The following is a 15096-nucleotide window of genomic DNA, read 5'->3' on the forward strand; positions in this document are numbered from 1 at the left end:
CCATCTTGCATACCGGCCGCTTCAGGTACGCCGGCGCGGCCGCGGACAGTTAGTAGTAGTTACGCGGGTTGCCGACGACGCCCCAGAGCCCCGTGTTGACTGCGTAGGCGGCGCGTTGCTGGAGGAAGGTCACGGTGGCCGTGAGCGAGTTAATGAAATCCTTTTGCTCCACGGTGAGCGACTTGTTCGGCGCCGCCTGGTCGAGCAGTGGGTGTCCCAGGTCCGCCCAGTGGTGGTCCCAGATGCCGGCTAGCGGGATATCATACGGGCCGTCGTACGCAGGAGCGTTGGGCGAAGACGCAATCCCATTGCACGACATCGGTCTCGTAGTTGGGGAGATAGTAAGAGGGTTGGTAGTAGATCAGACCTCGATCAAAGAGGTCTCCACTCTTCAAATTGGGATTTTGCCGCATAGCCTGAGCCCAATCTTCACTGATTGGTATTACGGGCATATTGTTCCTAATATCCCCAGTATGTTAGTGATAAGTAAGCCATCCCAACCAGTCATATGTCTTGCTGGGTGTTACGCACCCTTTCTGGGGTTCCCCGTGCATGGCTGCTAGTCTGAGGAGCTCTAGTTGTTGTGAAAGGCTGGACATCTTTGGTGCTCGGGCATTATAGTAGCGCTTTGCAGCATCGCGCTCGTTGTTCCATGCGGAGTTATAAGCCGGGTGCTCGGTCAGGAATGAGATGAAAGAGGGAGTGTGTGTGCCGCTTGATGGCGGGGTGCCAGCAGTCAGGTTCGCGAACTCTTGGCAGCATTGAGCCCACATTCTGTCCTTCTCGGCTTTCGTGTGCTCAAGGCTGCCACGCGCTGCTGCAACCTCGTCCGCGTTGTCCGTTCCTACCTGTCGTAGATAGCTAGGACACTCATCAGCGATGAACCGATATGTTTAGCATGGATTAGTGGTTCTCTTACGAGCCCATAAATTCAAAATACGAGTCGCCCCTGCGTGAGAATGTTAGTCGGTTCAGTGTCTGCATCGTGTCGGCTGTCGCAAAGAGCTCATAGTTCGTAGCTTCCTGTGGGCACGGGGCACCATCAGGAATACCAGCTTCGTTTGGTTCTGCGAGAAACAAGGCTCTCTCATCGTCATAGAGACTTCCCGAGATCGTGAACTTTTGCTTTAAAGCAAATCCGAAAGCCTTCCAAAACATCGGTGGTTGCTTCTTTGGTGGCCCATCTTCCAGCCCATTACTGGGGGTTTTGGGGCTAATGCAGAGGACTCCAGGGGCACTTGTGCTTTCATGGTGCGAGGCATCTCCCAGCCCATCTGCTACAATACCAGGGTCTGATGTACTCAGAATTCCAGTAGCGAGCAAATGGTCAATAGCCTCACCAGAGTCGTTTGAAGTTAGTGGACAAGACATCTTGATATTGAGAATGATAGTATTATACAAGTCTACACACTGCAAATCCCTCGTTGTAGGGGGAATAATGTCACATAGTTATACTTTTTGGAATTGGAAAGGGATGAGAGGTTTGATTGACCAGAAACAGAAGGGCAGCTAAGAGCTCGGTAAGGCCGGCGCTTTTTTGTGGCGGCCAGCCACAAAGCATGGTGCTTTCGATTGACAGACTTTCCTTATTCTAATTAGATACGGTATGCTCCAGGTCGTAGCACAAATATCTGAGACACTCCTTGTCTAGACCGCCATTTGGAAACCGCCCAGCGCCAACACCAGCAAGGCGACACTCTTCAGACCGGGCATGTTGAGAATAGATCCCGCGTTTGGGCCGGCCGTCTGAGTGGCCGCCCCGCCATCCGTGGGCTGCGACGGAGACATGGATGTCGTGGTGGAAGGACCCGGGCCGCTGAGATTGGCTTTGGTCGAAGGATAGTCTATTGACCAGAATTGGGGCCCCGGCTGCGTCTTTTGGATGCAAGTACTGAAGGCGTCAGCGGTGTCGTCGTGGAGCTCGTTGTGGGCGCGGCCTGGCGGATAGGTCTGGTTGGAGAGGACGCACCAGAGGACGCAGTCGTCGGCGAGCTTGGTCATGTTCTTGGGGTCCTCGCAGCACTGCGACAGGGCGTTCCACTCCGGTAGCTCCGGCAGGGGCTTGTCGCCCTGGGGCAGATAGACGACCTTGCCGATGGTGGCGTTGAGGGAGTCCGCATCGTACGCGAAGCTGCTCACGTGGGTTCGGTTCCCGGCGCAGGAACAGTTTGTGTAGTTCGTTTGGTCTAGTGCCATTGCTTTTTGATGGATATATACAACCGAAGAGAGGTGTTGAAGGTGACTTGAATGTGCTTCTCTCGAGTGAGAGGCGTTGAATAAGAGCTTGGTATGTATAGTATTTAGGAGGGTGCATTTCTCCTTCGATGGAAGCGGATGTAGATCCTTTTATCCTTATGGACTGCTTGGCTTACCAAAGGCATGAGTTTAGCTGGTGACTGGCCGATATCAGCCACAATCTACCCAGCCCGGCCAGTATACGGAAGATGCATAGGAGCTATAAATAATGTACCCACGCATCACCAGGCCACGGTAATGCGCCATGATCGCTTCAGTAACAAATGATAAATCCCAGGATTTGTTCAATGGCAGCTTAGAGGCGCTAAGCTCTAGTCGTCGTAATTGTGTCCTTGGTTTGTGTAACCGTATACTACGATACTCTAGTATTATCTTGAGCGTTAACCGGAACAATGGCGCTTATCGCCGTTGTAAGCTGACTGACTACCCGCATGCTCAGCTGCTACTCGCGTTTACTAAAGGACATTTTGACCAAGCGCAAGAGGGCTGAGCTTAGGGTTGTGCCTTCCTCGCCCGTCACATGGTCTTTCTACCCTACTCCAGTCTTGAAAGGACAAAGACAGCTTCATAGGTGGAAAATACGACCGAGGATCAGCCAAGGTTACTGTGCCCACCCACCCCAGGTCTAGATCTATCCTCTCCTCTGAAAACGAATCAATGACATGTTCATCGTAGCTGAGTCAGATCTCATGTGACATTTCAACCACTGTGCCGCGTAACCATTAGGATCAGTGGCTGAGGGCAGTCCTGGATTAGCAAAGCAGTTAGTGTCGAGAAAGAAGGACCACTAGATTGCGACAACAGCAAGATTTCTAGGTTAGTTATAGCCGGTTCCGCCCGCTTCACTTCATAGCGGACGAAGCCTGCTACACTTCATCAGATGCCACAGCAGACCAGGTTAGTTTGAAGAACAAGTGAATATAAAAGATCCAACCCTATTATAATACATGGTAGCTCCGTGAGTAAATACTTAGCAAAACCGCCAACTTATTGTTACATCAGTAGAAAGAAAAAAAGGGTATTTGAAATCATGTCTGCGCCACGTCCCATGTTGTACAATCCCATCTGTAGTTCTCTTGCAATCAGGCCAAGTCTATCTCTCTCTCTCTCTCTCCAAGTTCTCAGCTCCTCATTGCTACTCCAGTTCCCCTTAGCAGAGGACCAAAAGGAGGTCGCCAGTGGTCACGCAAGTCTCCAAGAAGGGCCACTCGCACGAGGTCTCGCCGGGCTCGCAGTGCAGGACGGGGCAGTCGGTGCTGTGGTTGGGGCCGGGGAAGACGGCGGTGCGCTTGTAGTCGATAAAGGGGTCGCCGTCGACGGCGCTGAGGTCGTAGTAGGCGATGCCGTTGGCGATGGTGGACTCGAGCTGGTAGGGGTGCAGCAGGTCCTCGTTCACGTCGCACTTGACCGAGACGCCGACGTTGTCGTTGTCGGTCGACTGGAAGCTCGACTCGTCGCCGGTCGGCACCAGGCGCGTCGCGGTGAAGGTGCCGGTGGCGGCGCCACCCTGGGGGCCCTTGGCCGAGGCGCAGTAGATGTCGAAGGGGCAGAGGTTCTACAGTTGCGCAAGACGACGTGTTAGTGATTGCGTAAGGCTTAGGGGCTTCTTCTAGAGATGCCTTGGTGTGAAAGAAGAGAAGGGAGGATTGTATACTGACCAGGACTCTGTTGACACCTGCAAGAGCGCCGGTCGACAGGAGAGAACGGTGAAGGCGGTGAAAAGCATCTTGGTTGCGGACTGCATTTTGAATATAGGTTGAGTGTTGGAGAAGGTTTTTTATGTAATTATGATATGTAAAAGATGACGATGTGTGAGAGAAGCTGTGTGAGATGCTGTTGGTAGTTGAGTTGATGCTGTTCTTCCAATCCAACCCAAGGAGACATGATCAACCGCTCTCTTATATAGGTTCTTGAGGCTGAACATGCGTAGTATCACGACTGAATGTTCCCGGTACGGGTGCCGCCCATTCTCAGCTCAGGATTGGCTAAACCTTGTCTTAACTTTCGGGCATGTACGGGAGCTAGGCATTTTACCGTCGTCGGATGTCTGTGGGTTTGCGTCCGAGCCCACGGGCTTCCTCCATCCTAACTGCCCTTCGGACGAGGGGCGATCGTCCGGTAGATCTGCAAAGTTCGCCAAACTTCATCCTTGATGCTCCTTTTCGTCGGATAATGGGCGCATGTTTGGACGGGCCAAGACGCGATGGATTGCAGTGGGATTGAGGAGGGACGCCTAGACTTCGATATTGGCCATGATACGGGTCGAGCCTCAAAGATCTACCCTGCTCTTTGCCAGTTACGAGTGGCCGGACCATTCTAAGACATCAAACCTAGAATCAAGCCCAGCTGCGCTTTTAAAGTAGAACCGCCAGACATTACACTCTTCAGAACTACCGGACTAAAGCGCCCATCCTGGCCAGCCGCGTGCTGGGTGGTTCTTGGTAACCATAACTTGAGTGGCAAAGGTTGGATAAGCATAACTTGGCAAGCCTATGTCTTATATGACATACTGGATTTCCATGCTTATTGACTCTTCTTTGCGGATAGTGGCACATAGCCATAACTGGGCGTATCCCAGGTATGGTCACAACTCCGGTATTATCTTCCGCTTCCTGATGAGCCTTGTCGAAACAATCCATACCATTTCTGGTATCTTGATTGATCTAGTCACGTACAGGGTAATTAGGGTCCGTATAAACTTGCAAGTTTGGCCTGCTCCTGTTTGTCATTTCTGTAGCCGTCAGTCATCTGGATGCTTTATCAGTATCAATGATCCCACATCACGCAAGCAAGCTATCAAGCATCATGTTGTTAGTACGCACTCAACTACAGCATCGTGAGTGGCTCACTATCGTAAGGGCTACTTCATCGAGGACCGCCTTCAATGAGGCTGTATATGCGAGTTGTTTCCAAGAATATCCATTGAGCAGGGTAAAGCATTGCACTCAATCCTTTATTTCACCTCTGACACTCATTACATTCATGTTTGCAGCGTCCCAAGAGCTGCGATAAGACTTGGATCTGGACTAAGTATTCTAGTAAAACAAATGCAACTTTTGTGCGTCGTGACTAACATTAGTAGCCTAGCTTTCATTAGCAAACTTAGCTAGCCAAAATAGATTTCCTTATATTCTATGGGATACAAGAATCTCCTCATTATGGTTGAGTGATGCCAGTTGGGAGGCCGTCGCCGGCGACACAAGATACAACAGATGCCCATCAACATTTTATCGACGTCCTCCAGGATTGACATTCTTGCTTTGATGGAGAGGATAATACCTTCGAAGGATATCACACCTCTGATCGGCCTGAAACTCCATCCATTAATCGGTCCTGTTCCTATTGAGACTAAATCTAAGTTCGTGGCTCCTATTGGCCTATTATAGGCAGGATAAGGGAGAGTATACCTATAGGATGACCTATTCAGATGCGTTAACTTGGTAGCACGTGCAACTAGTCCCTAAGCTTTGGTTTTATAGCTGCAATGCCTTGAGAGTGAGCGATAGGTAAAGTACAAGTGATGTTACCAACCTGGCTTTCTTCTTGTCTTTATTGAATCATTTGTCGGAGCATTCTTTGCTTACTTATAATTATTCTATTCTCTCTACTGAGGTTTCCTTCCCTTGCCCAAATCAAACACTGACCATCTTTTTTTGAGCTGCATCTCAACCTTGATAAAATCGCAACCCGAGCACAGTCACTCAAGCTACACTCCTGTCAGTCAAATTCATCGCACGCCTGCATACCGATCCCAACAAGCATTGATATTTCCAGTCCGATACAATGGATCTAGAGATATCATCCAGTATGGATGAGTACCGCAGAGACACAGACATTGTCCTGTGGTGGCTCGAAACCACGGCAACCTCAAACGGCTGGAAGAAACCAGCTGACAGGGACCTCTCCACGAGAGACCTGGTGAACCAATCCAACATTATTGTCAATGCCAGCGTGCGCTTACCGCGTTATGTGAAGGTGGCATTCCTGAGTGCCATTAGGCTCAGGCAACGTTGCCAGCATTGGTTCGAGGTCGGTGCGAGATCCAACGCACAGCAGATTGAAGCACACAGGTACTTTATTGAAGTGCTTACCAAGTGCTACTCATGCTTCAACGACAAGGCTCTTCACGAGGAGGGTCCCGAAGATAAGATGGAAAGCCCACCTGAATCAAGGTAAACTGGAACACCTACGTTTCTTGCATTCCAAGCTGATCCGAAATGTGTTTTAGTCAAATTTTTGCCGCGCTGGAAATTGAGGATCCGGCTTCTGACGACGACAGAAGTCAACCCCAGAAATCTTCCCTAACATTGCGAGATAGTCACAGGGGTGAATACTGGAATCCAGATCCCATATGGGAAGCGGCTTTCGGAGTCTACAACATTTTCCAAGACATGCATTCTTTACGATCCGAAATCAAAGAACTATGGGCAAAAGTCATGCTGGGGGAAATGAGCTTACCGGCTGCCTCCTTGACCGCACTCCGCTGCCTGCTCTTCATCCGCGACCTCGAGGCGAAAGCGTATAAAACCTTCTGTAACGCCCACAGGTCGACTGGGAAGACATATCAAGATATGATTGGTGTGCTGTACAATATGATGAACCCTCGGACGGGTCATCTCACAGCACATGATTGCACCCTGAACAGTCCGAGACGGACAAGTTCGTCTTCTTATACATCGGTGAGGTGTTGACAAAGATGGTCCAGATCAAGCATCTCAGCGAAGTCTGGTCATGGCCACCTCCAGTCCCAGAGGCCAAGCTTTACAAAATCACGGACACCGACCTTATCCAATCTGACAGCTTCCGCGAGCTGGCAGACATAGACCGCTTCCTCACCCAGGTCTGTATGGACATTCACCTGGTTGAAATTCTGGAGAAAGACCCACATGCAGACAAGGAGGCGATGAGACTGTGCTTGAACCCCCTGCAGATGGTACTGAGGAGTGTTTGGAATACCGGAAACGTTACAGCGGAGAGCGTTTTCGCAGCAGCCATACTCCTTGACTTCAGGGAGTTCGTTAACTTGCCGAAGCCTGTACTACCACCAACCACGCGATTTACCTTCATAGATGTGAAAACACGAGTCTACCGCGCACGCTCGTTCTATCCGTTTGAAGGGAAATTTAGTCAGCAGGCAGTGGACAGGGAGGAGTTCGAGTCAGGTCAGGTCCCCGGTCCATGTTCCACCAGTATCTGGGGCACATCAACAAGACACATGAGGCTGGCAGACTTGCTGAGATAGCCGAAACACTTGAGCTGGTCCCCATGGATGGCCGAAGTGATTTCCTCTATCGAGCAGACCCAGTACTGCTAGGAACTCACATGGCTATTGAAGCTGTATCTGCACAACACACCCAAAAGGCTTTAGGGGATTTGCTTCTGCGTTTGCACAAGAGCAAACTAGATTTCGTCACGTTGGTGAAAGAGCTAGACAAGTTGGCATTCAACAAAGAACAACCCACGATGAAAGCTGGAAAGATAGGGAAACAGAAGGGGAAGAAAAAGGGGAAGAGCAAGGCGAACAGAAAGAAAAAGGCAAAGAATGTGAGACTAACATTGGCTGAAGGCGTGACGAAGTACGCCGAAGCCGTTGAGATGCTATACAAGGACATCGCACCCGATACCTGAGGCATAAGACGCAAAGAAGAGGAGGCATCTTCCCGACAGAGACGACTGCTCTCATAGTGCCGACTTCCAGGACAATAAACCCGCCCGAACGGTGTATCCCTACAAGGAGGCTGCTTTGGCTGCGGTCAAGTCCGTAGTATACTGGAACCCGGACATACTCGCGTTCAACGAAGAAGATTGGGTTATTCCTCCGCCAGACGCCGACGAGGACGACCAAGATGTCGGTGGCCACGATGATGATGAAGATGGTGAAGAATAGGTAGTGGGGTATCAAATAAATCGCCGGCTCTTCGGCTAGCGGCAGCCTGGGCGTCGGACACCACCGCGGCTGGCCCCAACGTGAACCTGAACGATGGGTCCCTCCTCGCGCTACAACTTGCGAGCGAGAGTGCGGAAGAAGCTGAAGCTGTCTACAGCAGCAACTACAGGCCCTCGACAACGAGTTCCAAGTCGCCACCTCGCAATTCTTGCCGCCCGGCCTGCTTCGAACGGGCCTTGACGAAGCTGCCTTCCAGCGAATGTGCGAAAGATTGGAGCGCACCGCAGCCAAGAATAACTTCGCTCTCCCTGCGTCTCTCGCTCGCAAGCGCGCTCTTCCTGCTACGAAGGGCCCCAATGGCTCTCGTGTGAGCAAGAAACGCCGCAGCATCCCTCACCGGCTAGAGAAGACTACTGAGCGCTGGGATCCCTGCCAGAACTGCATTAACAGCATGTTGGCTAGCACCCCAAAGGCAGAGAGCCCTGCTATAACACCAACCGAGATAAGTCGGATCGCTGTTACAAGTGCACCAAGGGTAACGATACGTAAGTAGCTCCCGGATCCTGTTCTGCAGCGTATTGTAGCTAACCAGAATAGTTGTCTTGGCCGAGCCGTTCTTACACGACCCGTCACCGTCACCGGAGCTGGCAAATTATTTTCGGCGTTAATTATATGTTGGCTATAGAAACTCATGAAATAGACTCTAAACACTTCCTTCCCTTCTCATCAAGGTGAAACTTTTGTCCATAAATTAGAAATATTCCCACTCAATCTGTCTTATGTACCAATCATGGCCCCGACGAGGAAACGCACGCCAACCCTGTCCCCGAAGACGAGGACGAAGACGAGATAGGCGGCAGCGAAAACATCCCGTCTGTCCATACCGCCCACCTTGCCGCAAATTTCGCAGAACAGGAGAAACCTGGTGACGAGGACGCATTTCCATATGCTTGAGGATGATAAAGCACTGCCGTCACAACTGCCATCCATCCTTTCCGGCTATTGCTTCTCTCCTCCTCGCTCACATTACTTAATGTCACCCACTTAACCCAGCCAGCAATCATGTCGATTCAGTTGCCTGTAGGCTTTCAGGATCTCTCGTTTGAGTTTAAGTACGAGATACTGGGACAGACCAGCCTCGTTGCGCCCTACGATCGGGTCTACTACGGGGACTTGCTGGCCCAGTCAGTCGGGCTTCTATAAGCACATCGATAGTGACAACAACGGCTCGAGCCGAAGCAAAGGATCGTTTTGTCTGCGAAACGGCAAAATGGAAAGACCATGATCCATCTCTCACAGTATTCAATTCGTTCGTTATTTCGCAAGCACTTCGAGTTCAATCCTTGCTGAGCATCGTCTTCACTTCTACTACTCTACTTACTTAATTTTCATTTTCTAGCTGTGGCGTTTGGAGAAGCGAAGCAGCCGCGGAGGGGGAGACGGCCCATATATGCCCAAAACAGAAAAAGACAGATCAAGATGAACATGTTCTGATTTGTAATTCAATGAAACGGCTTCCTAATTTCTTGTTGAGACCGCTAGGCACGCAGCTGGCGTGGACCTCTAAAACTAACCGGAAGTGATCAAACTGTTGAAACATCGCCATTGCCCTCCTTTACCGAAAGCCGATTGGGAAAATGTCATCTTAACGCCATCCATGAAGCCAAAAGAGGTGAGTGATCCTAGGGGCCGCTCTCGCTTAGTATATCCCCAAAAACGCCGTAGGAATGAATCTAGGAAAGAAGGAGTAAGAGGAAATGCTGCAAGCTTATAAGCTCTCTCTCTCTCTCATCATTTGTTTCGTGCCGCGCGATCGTATCGGTCCAGTCGTTCAGCCGCCGCTTTCACGGTGCTTCTGCTCAACGAAGCCGTGCTACCCGAGCCCTCCACGCCGCCATTGTCGCGAGCTGGCACGACTTCCCATCTACGCATACCGTCGTCCATACCGGGCCACAGGTCCGTGGGGATGTACTCCGCCACTTCTTGCCGAAACGTATCGCGCTGCCTCTGATCCACGTCGATGAGCTTGTCGACGCTCTCCTTGGCCTTCCTCCATATCGCCAGCACCTTCTCCTCGTGGGCTCGGCGGCGATCTGCTTCAAGAATGAGGTTATCGTACGAGTGCGCATATGTCTCGTAGAAAGCCCTCAGGCTGTCCATTTCGCCCATCTTCTCCGAGATGCTCTGGTGCTCGTCTTGCCATCGGTCGCGATACTCCGATTCGGACGCAATGTAGCTCTGTAGTCTTGTGCCGATGTCTTCTAGGACGTGGAAGGCGCCGATAGTGGTCACGTACGTATGCTTGATCTGATTAGTTTGTTCCTCAAGCCGCGCGAACTCGTCTTCCAAGGCCTGTAACCTGGCGTTGATCTCCTCGACGACACCATACACCTCGGCAGCATCTTGGACGACGACGTGTGGGATGTTCGCTCTTTCCTGGGCGGAAATGCTGTCTAGTTCGGGCGCATGGGGATCCTGGTCAGGTATGACGCCAGATATTGACACAGCATCACGCCCGTCCTGTGATTGCGTCACCTCGGCAGCCCTCCCTTCTGGCCAGAGCCACACCTCCCTCGGTTATTCGTACGGCAGTCACGCATAAATCGAAGTGTTTGGTAAGCGAGGTCAACAGCTCGGCCATTTCGTGCGAATTATCCATCATCGAAGCAAGGAGTTGTATGATCGGCTGTGTTGCATCAGAGGCCGACGGAGAGAGAGGCGAGGGAGCGGCCGCCAAGCTCTTGTTGAGTCCTCGAAGATCGTTTTCGAATCGAAGGAGGTCGCCGTCGAATGATGTCTGGGTAGCCTGATAACCATGGGGAGTTAGCAATTGATGTCAAATAGTAATCGCCTCCCGGGCGTCTGTGACAGGAAGATGACCTACCTGCAAGGCACCGATATTCTCCTTAAGGGCGTTGCGCATGGTGTCAACCTGGTCTACATCAAGGAAATCTAGCAGACACTTCTTCTCCTCACCCTGGGGCCTAAAGGCACTTTCTACGGTCCTAGTTCGGAGGACGTTCATCATCTCTTCCAGTCGTCCGTTTGTGGCGTCGAGGTGTTTGATGATCTGCTTGAATTCCCGTTTTCCATTCTCGTATGTTCGGGTCAGGCCCTTGCGGACCTTAAGTAGCAGTCGGACCTGCAGGGTGATGCCGCGGCGAAGGAACTCGGCTTGCGCCCCCAGGATGACGGCTTCTTCGTGGGCTTGGCGCGCCGCTGTGACTAGCTCGTTGGCGCGAAGGACAAGGGACATGGACGAGAGCGAGCGTTTGGCCTCGAGCAAGTGGTGCACGAGCGTCTCGACGGGAATCGCATCCGCGCCCTCGAGATCGCCATGTTGGGATGATGTCTGTGATTGACGGGCAGAGGACGAGGCTGTGGAAGTTGGGGAAGCCATCTTTGTAAATTGTAATACGCTACGGCTACGGGAAGAGGCGTATGTTGAAGGGCCTGAAAGTAGCGGGGAAACCGACGATTGGCCGCCGGTCGCTACGTTGTCATCTCGGATGAAGTCATACTTTCTGGAGGATTGGTTGAAGGATAGGATTGAGAGAGTGAGAGGGAGAAAGGAAGCAGGTTGAGCTGCCTGAGCTCACGGGAGGCTCAAGGTTAACGTCAAGCACACCACAGAGCAGCCTTGGATCAGCGCGAGCTTCAGCAAGGTCCTCGCCTGTAGCCGGGGAGCTGCAGCATGCACTGTGGGGGTTCGCAGCCAATGGGCGTGGCAAGGCGAATCGGTGGAAGCAAATGCCGATTCTTCGGGATCCACTCTTACGCACCTAAGATGCGCTGATATGGGTGAGCTCAGGTACTGCCTGTGCTGTGCAGGGGCAATAGCCAGGCTTCAGGCTTGCAAGGCAAGAGCTTAACTCCGCCATGTTTCCGGGGTACTTTGGGGGACGCTGTCAATTACAATTGATGGATGTAATTAATGGAAGCCAATATCTAGGCGTTCTGGGCATGAAACGAATTGCAAGGTTGCAAAAAGGGGGAAACTCCGTGGGCTTGCCACAGCAAATGTTACAGGATCAATAGAAAGCTGTTTTCTTCCAAAATGTCCCGTCCCGACTTGTTAATCTCGACATAATTACACGTTCATTTTACTGATTCCCAGTGCATGTAGTAACCAAGAAAAAGGAAGGCGTCGGACGCGGGCAAGCAAAAGAAACGGTCTGCTAATTGCTTGAGAGAGTTCGCGCCGCGTGTTCGCCAGTGGGACTTTCCGGATCCAATTGGCAATTGCCATGTCGTCTGACACCCCAGCCATTTTGGTCCCTGGCGGCATCAGACGTAAGCCAGTACCAGCCGCCCAACAACGTCCCCCTTCGCCCGGGGCGTACGACGTTCTGGACGATTATTACGATGAGCAGGACAGCAACCCGCCTCCGTACTCATTGGTGGAGCAGCCACGTGAGCCTGTGAGGTATCAGGCCCAGAACCGGGAGGAGGTGAGATACCAGGTTCCGGATCGGCAGGATACACGAAATCAGGTCCAAGAGCGGCCCAGGTTACCTCCTAAGGCGGCGACGACCCCGTTGGTAATCCCCAACGGCGGCCACCATTTCCCACCGCCTCCTCCGCTACCACCACCTGCATACCCAACGCTAACGTCGGCTGGAGTTCCAACAATGGGTATACCTCAATACAATTCGGCTACAACACCTTCGGTCACTCCGACTGGCCATCAATTCCCTCCGCCTCCACCACATCCAGGACCCCCAACACCAACATCGGCTTGGACTCCAACAGCCCATATCCCCATCTACAATCCGGCGTCAACGCCTTGGGCAACCCCGCCACCCCCAGCACTTCTAACGCCCACATCGGCCGGGACGCCGCCGCCGGGCACACTCCACTCCAAGACGTCAACAAGCTCGTTGGGGACATCCTCGGACTATGGATTCCCAGCGCCGCCCAAGCCAACATCGGCAGACACGACGCCGCCGGCGGTAGCAGCAGCAGGCAAATCCTTTTGGCAGACGGGCGTCGACGAGATCATCTACTTCGCCGGCGGTCTCGTCTCCAACCCGTCGGAGTCCACCAAGCACTACACCATCATGCGGAACTCCTCGGCCCTGGTGTATTACCGCGGTCCCAGCACCAGCGTGACCATCACCATCTTCTCCGACTGCTCACTGCCGGCGGACCGGTCGCTTTGGCTGCAGCGGAAGGGGTACTCGGGCGACATGGGCATGAACTTCAGCACGCTGTTCGGGGCCGGGTCCAACTGGATCGACGTGACGCCCGCGTCGGAGGCGCTGCCCTCGGACCTGCCCGAGACGGACGAGCGGGCCTGGCAGCGTGACACCAACAAGTTCCACAAGAAGGCCAACAAGGACAAGCATCTAGTGAAACAGGTGGCACGCGAGACTTGCATCGTCCGCATCCCCGCCATCGCCTCCGACGGCTACCTCCGCCTTCTGCTGTGCACCGGCGACCGCAAGAAGGTCCTGTGCCCTAGCCCCGTTTTCCGCGTCGCGAGCACATCCAGCGACGTCAGCATCATGCGTGGTGCCAGTCTTTCCACCATGCCGCTCGAGCTGGGCCTCAAGGCGGCCTCGGTCGTCGGCAACGCCGTCGTGAACAAGTACGTGGGGCCTGCAAAGGTATTGGTCGGTGACCGTGTGCAGAAAGTCACGAAGAAGGTGACGAACCATGGCATCGTCACGTCCAGAGCCGAGCACGTCGCCTACGTCAAGTCAGGCCTGAAGGACAAGTTCAATTCTCTCGAGTCCGGCTACGACGGTGCGCGAGACGTCTCATACGCGCCCCTGCACGAGCAGATCCTCTTCGATCACGATGCGGAAGTGATCGGGCCGGAGTCGGGCCCAGAGAGTCCCTTCCCCATCAAGCTCAATGGCAAGGTTGCCAGAGGTACCGGGCAGGGCCAAGCTCAAATGGGTATTCCTACGGCGAATCTGACTGGTGTCTCAAGTGACTTGTTACTACGCTTGGGCGGCATATACATTGGGTGGGCAAGCGTCCAGCCTGGCGTCGGGCACGTCGGCGTATCTTACGACTGGCACGAAGCAATCATCATGATCGGGCCCTGTCCATACGCAGCGCCACGCGTCGTGTCCAGCAATGTGGCCACCGTACACATGATCCACGACTTCGGCTCGTCGACCTTCTTCGACTCCAGCTTGAAGGTCATTCTCATGGCTCATCTACGCCCTGTCCCGGCGCAGAATCGTACGAGGTCGCCAGCCGAGCTCCAGACATCGATCTCGCGGGACGTCGACATCGCCCTTGCCAGTCTCAGCCGCGAGGACTGGGGGCCGCACTCGACCATATCCAGGCTCCGGACGGCCAAAAGCGAGAGGAACCTGGCGGACAAGTACGTCGAGACGCGGGCGCGGCTCCAGAAACGCGTGGACAGCGTCCCTCTCCATTGGGCTGGAGTCCGGTCGGCTGGCGCGGAGGCGAGGGACCAGGTCCACGGAAAGGGTGGCCTCTATATAAGACGCTGATCGGAAGTCTACTCGAGGGCTTAATGCCCATCCATACACCCGCGGCGAAGACGACCCACGACCATGCATACAGTTGCTACCCGGCGTGGTCTGTAGCACCATATAATCACTGTACTATATCTATATAATCGAATACTTCCATACCTAATCCAATCTACGGTGATCAAGCCGACCGCCATGTGTACGATGTTTCAACTACGGCCCGATAATCATGATGATCTCGAATTGGCAAGACGTGAGCATACCTGCTTCCCCTACGAATCCATACACAAAAGTCAAAGGGACCATTCTGTCCGGCACTGTCAAGTCTCCGTGGCCTGCTCATCCACATGTCTGATACAACCTTGGAAAAGAAGAGGCTAGTAGTGTTAAAATCCCCAATAGACTTTCAAATGGCCTCACACACTGAAGCAGGTGGAGTCCAAAAGAAACCTTCATCTACACATTCCAGACCAATACCCATACTCAGTGACCCACCCA

The 15096-nt window shown here is 52.9% G+C and overlaps 6 protein-coding genes across 6 annotated transcripts; 2 read left to right on the top strand and 4 right to left on the bottom strand.

Moving 5' to 3' along the window:
- Positions 1 to 49: 49 nt before the first annotated feature.
- On the bottom strand, positions 50 to 1371 carry PG994_007275 (uncharacterized protein; the record flags this gene model as incomplete). The annotated part of the gene is made up of 3 exons (XM_066858684.1): positions 50 to 323; positions 532 to 861; positions 920 to 1371. 3 exons carry the CDS (start codon positions 1369 to 1371, stop codon positions 50 to 52), a joined length of 1056 nt encoding a protein of 351 aa, XP_066715626.1.
- A 276-nt stretch (positions 1372 to 1647) lies between these two features.
- Positions 1648 to 2196, bottom strand: PG994_007276 (uncharacterized protein; the record flags this gene model as incomplete). Its single annotated transcript, XM_066858685.1, has 1 exon — positions 1648 to 2196. One exon carries the CDS (start codon positions 2194 to 2196, stop codon positions 1648 to 1650), a length of 549 nt encoding a protein of 182 aa, XP_066715627.1.
- A 1210-nt stretch (positions 2197 to 3406) lies between these two features.
- Positions 3407 to 4000, bottom strand: PG994_007277 (antigenic thaumatin domain protein; the record flags this gene model as incomplete). Its single annotated transcript, XM_066858686.1, has 2 exons — positions 3407 to 3811; positions 3911 to 4000. 2 exons carry the CDS (start codon positions 3998 to 4000, stop codon positions 3407 to 3409), a joined length of 495 nt encoding a protein of 164 aa, XP_066715628.1.
- Positions 4001 to 6039: 2039 nt separating this feature from the next.
- PG994_007278 (uncharacterized protein) lies at positions 6040 to 9097 on the top strand (the record flags this gene model as incomplete). Its single annotated transcript, XM_066858687.1, has 8 exons — positions 6040 to 6428; positions 6485 to 6689; positions 6902 to 7445; positions 7499 to 7670; positions 7942 to 8104; positions 8313 to 8688; positions 8741 to 8756; positions 8899 to 9097. The coding sequence occupies 8 exons, from the start codon at positions 6040 to 6042 to the stop codon at positions 9095 to 9097; spliced, it is 2064 nt and encodes a 687-aa protein (XP_066715629.1).
- An 837-nt stretch (positions 9098 to 9934) lies between these two features.
- Positions 9935 to 11543, bottom strand: PG994_007279 (Autophagy-related protein 17; the record flags this gene model as incomplete). The annotated part of the gene is given in 3 exon segments (XM_066858688.1): positions 9935 to 10711; positions 10731 to 10949; positions 11028 to 11543. 3 exon segments carry the CDS (start codon positions 11541 to 11543, stop codon positions 9935 to 9937), a joined length of 1512 nt encoding a protein of 503 aa, XP_066715630.1.
- Positions 11544 to 12390: 847 nt separating this feature from the next.
- PG994_007280 (uncharacterized protein) lies at positions 12391 to 14616 on the top strand (the record flags this gene model as incomplete). The annotated part of the gene is made up of 1 exon (XM_066858689.1): positions 12391 to 14616. The coding sequence occupies one exon, from the start codon at positions 12391 to 12393 to the stop codon at positions 14614 to 14616; it is 2226 nt and encodes a 741-aa protein (XP_066715631.1).
- Between the last annotated feature and the right edge of the window lie 480 nt (positions 14617 to 15096).

The sequence above is a fragment of the Apiospora phragmitis genome (assembly GCF_038363925.1).
Source record: "Apiospora phragmitis strain CBS 135458 chromosome Unknown utg000007l:1.0-2108841.0:1.0-2111359.0, whole genome shotgun sequence".
Classification (NCBI taxonomy): Eukaryota; Fungi; Ascomycota; class Sordariomycetes; order Amphisphaeriales; family Apiosporaceae; genus Apiospora; species Apiospora phragmitis.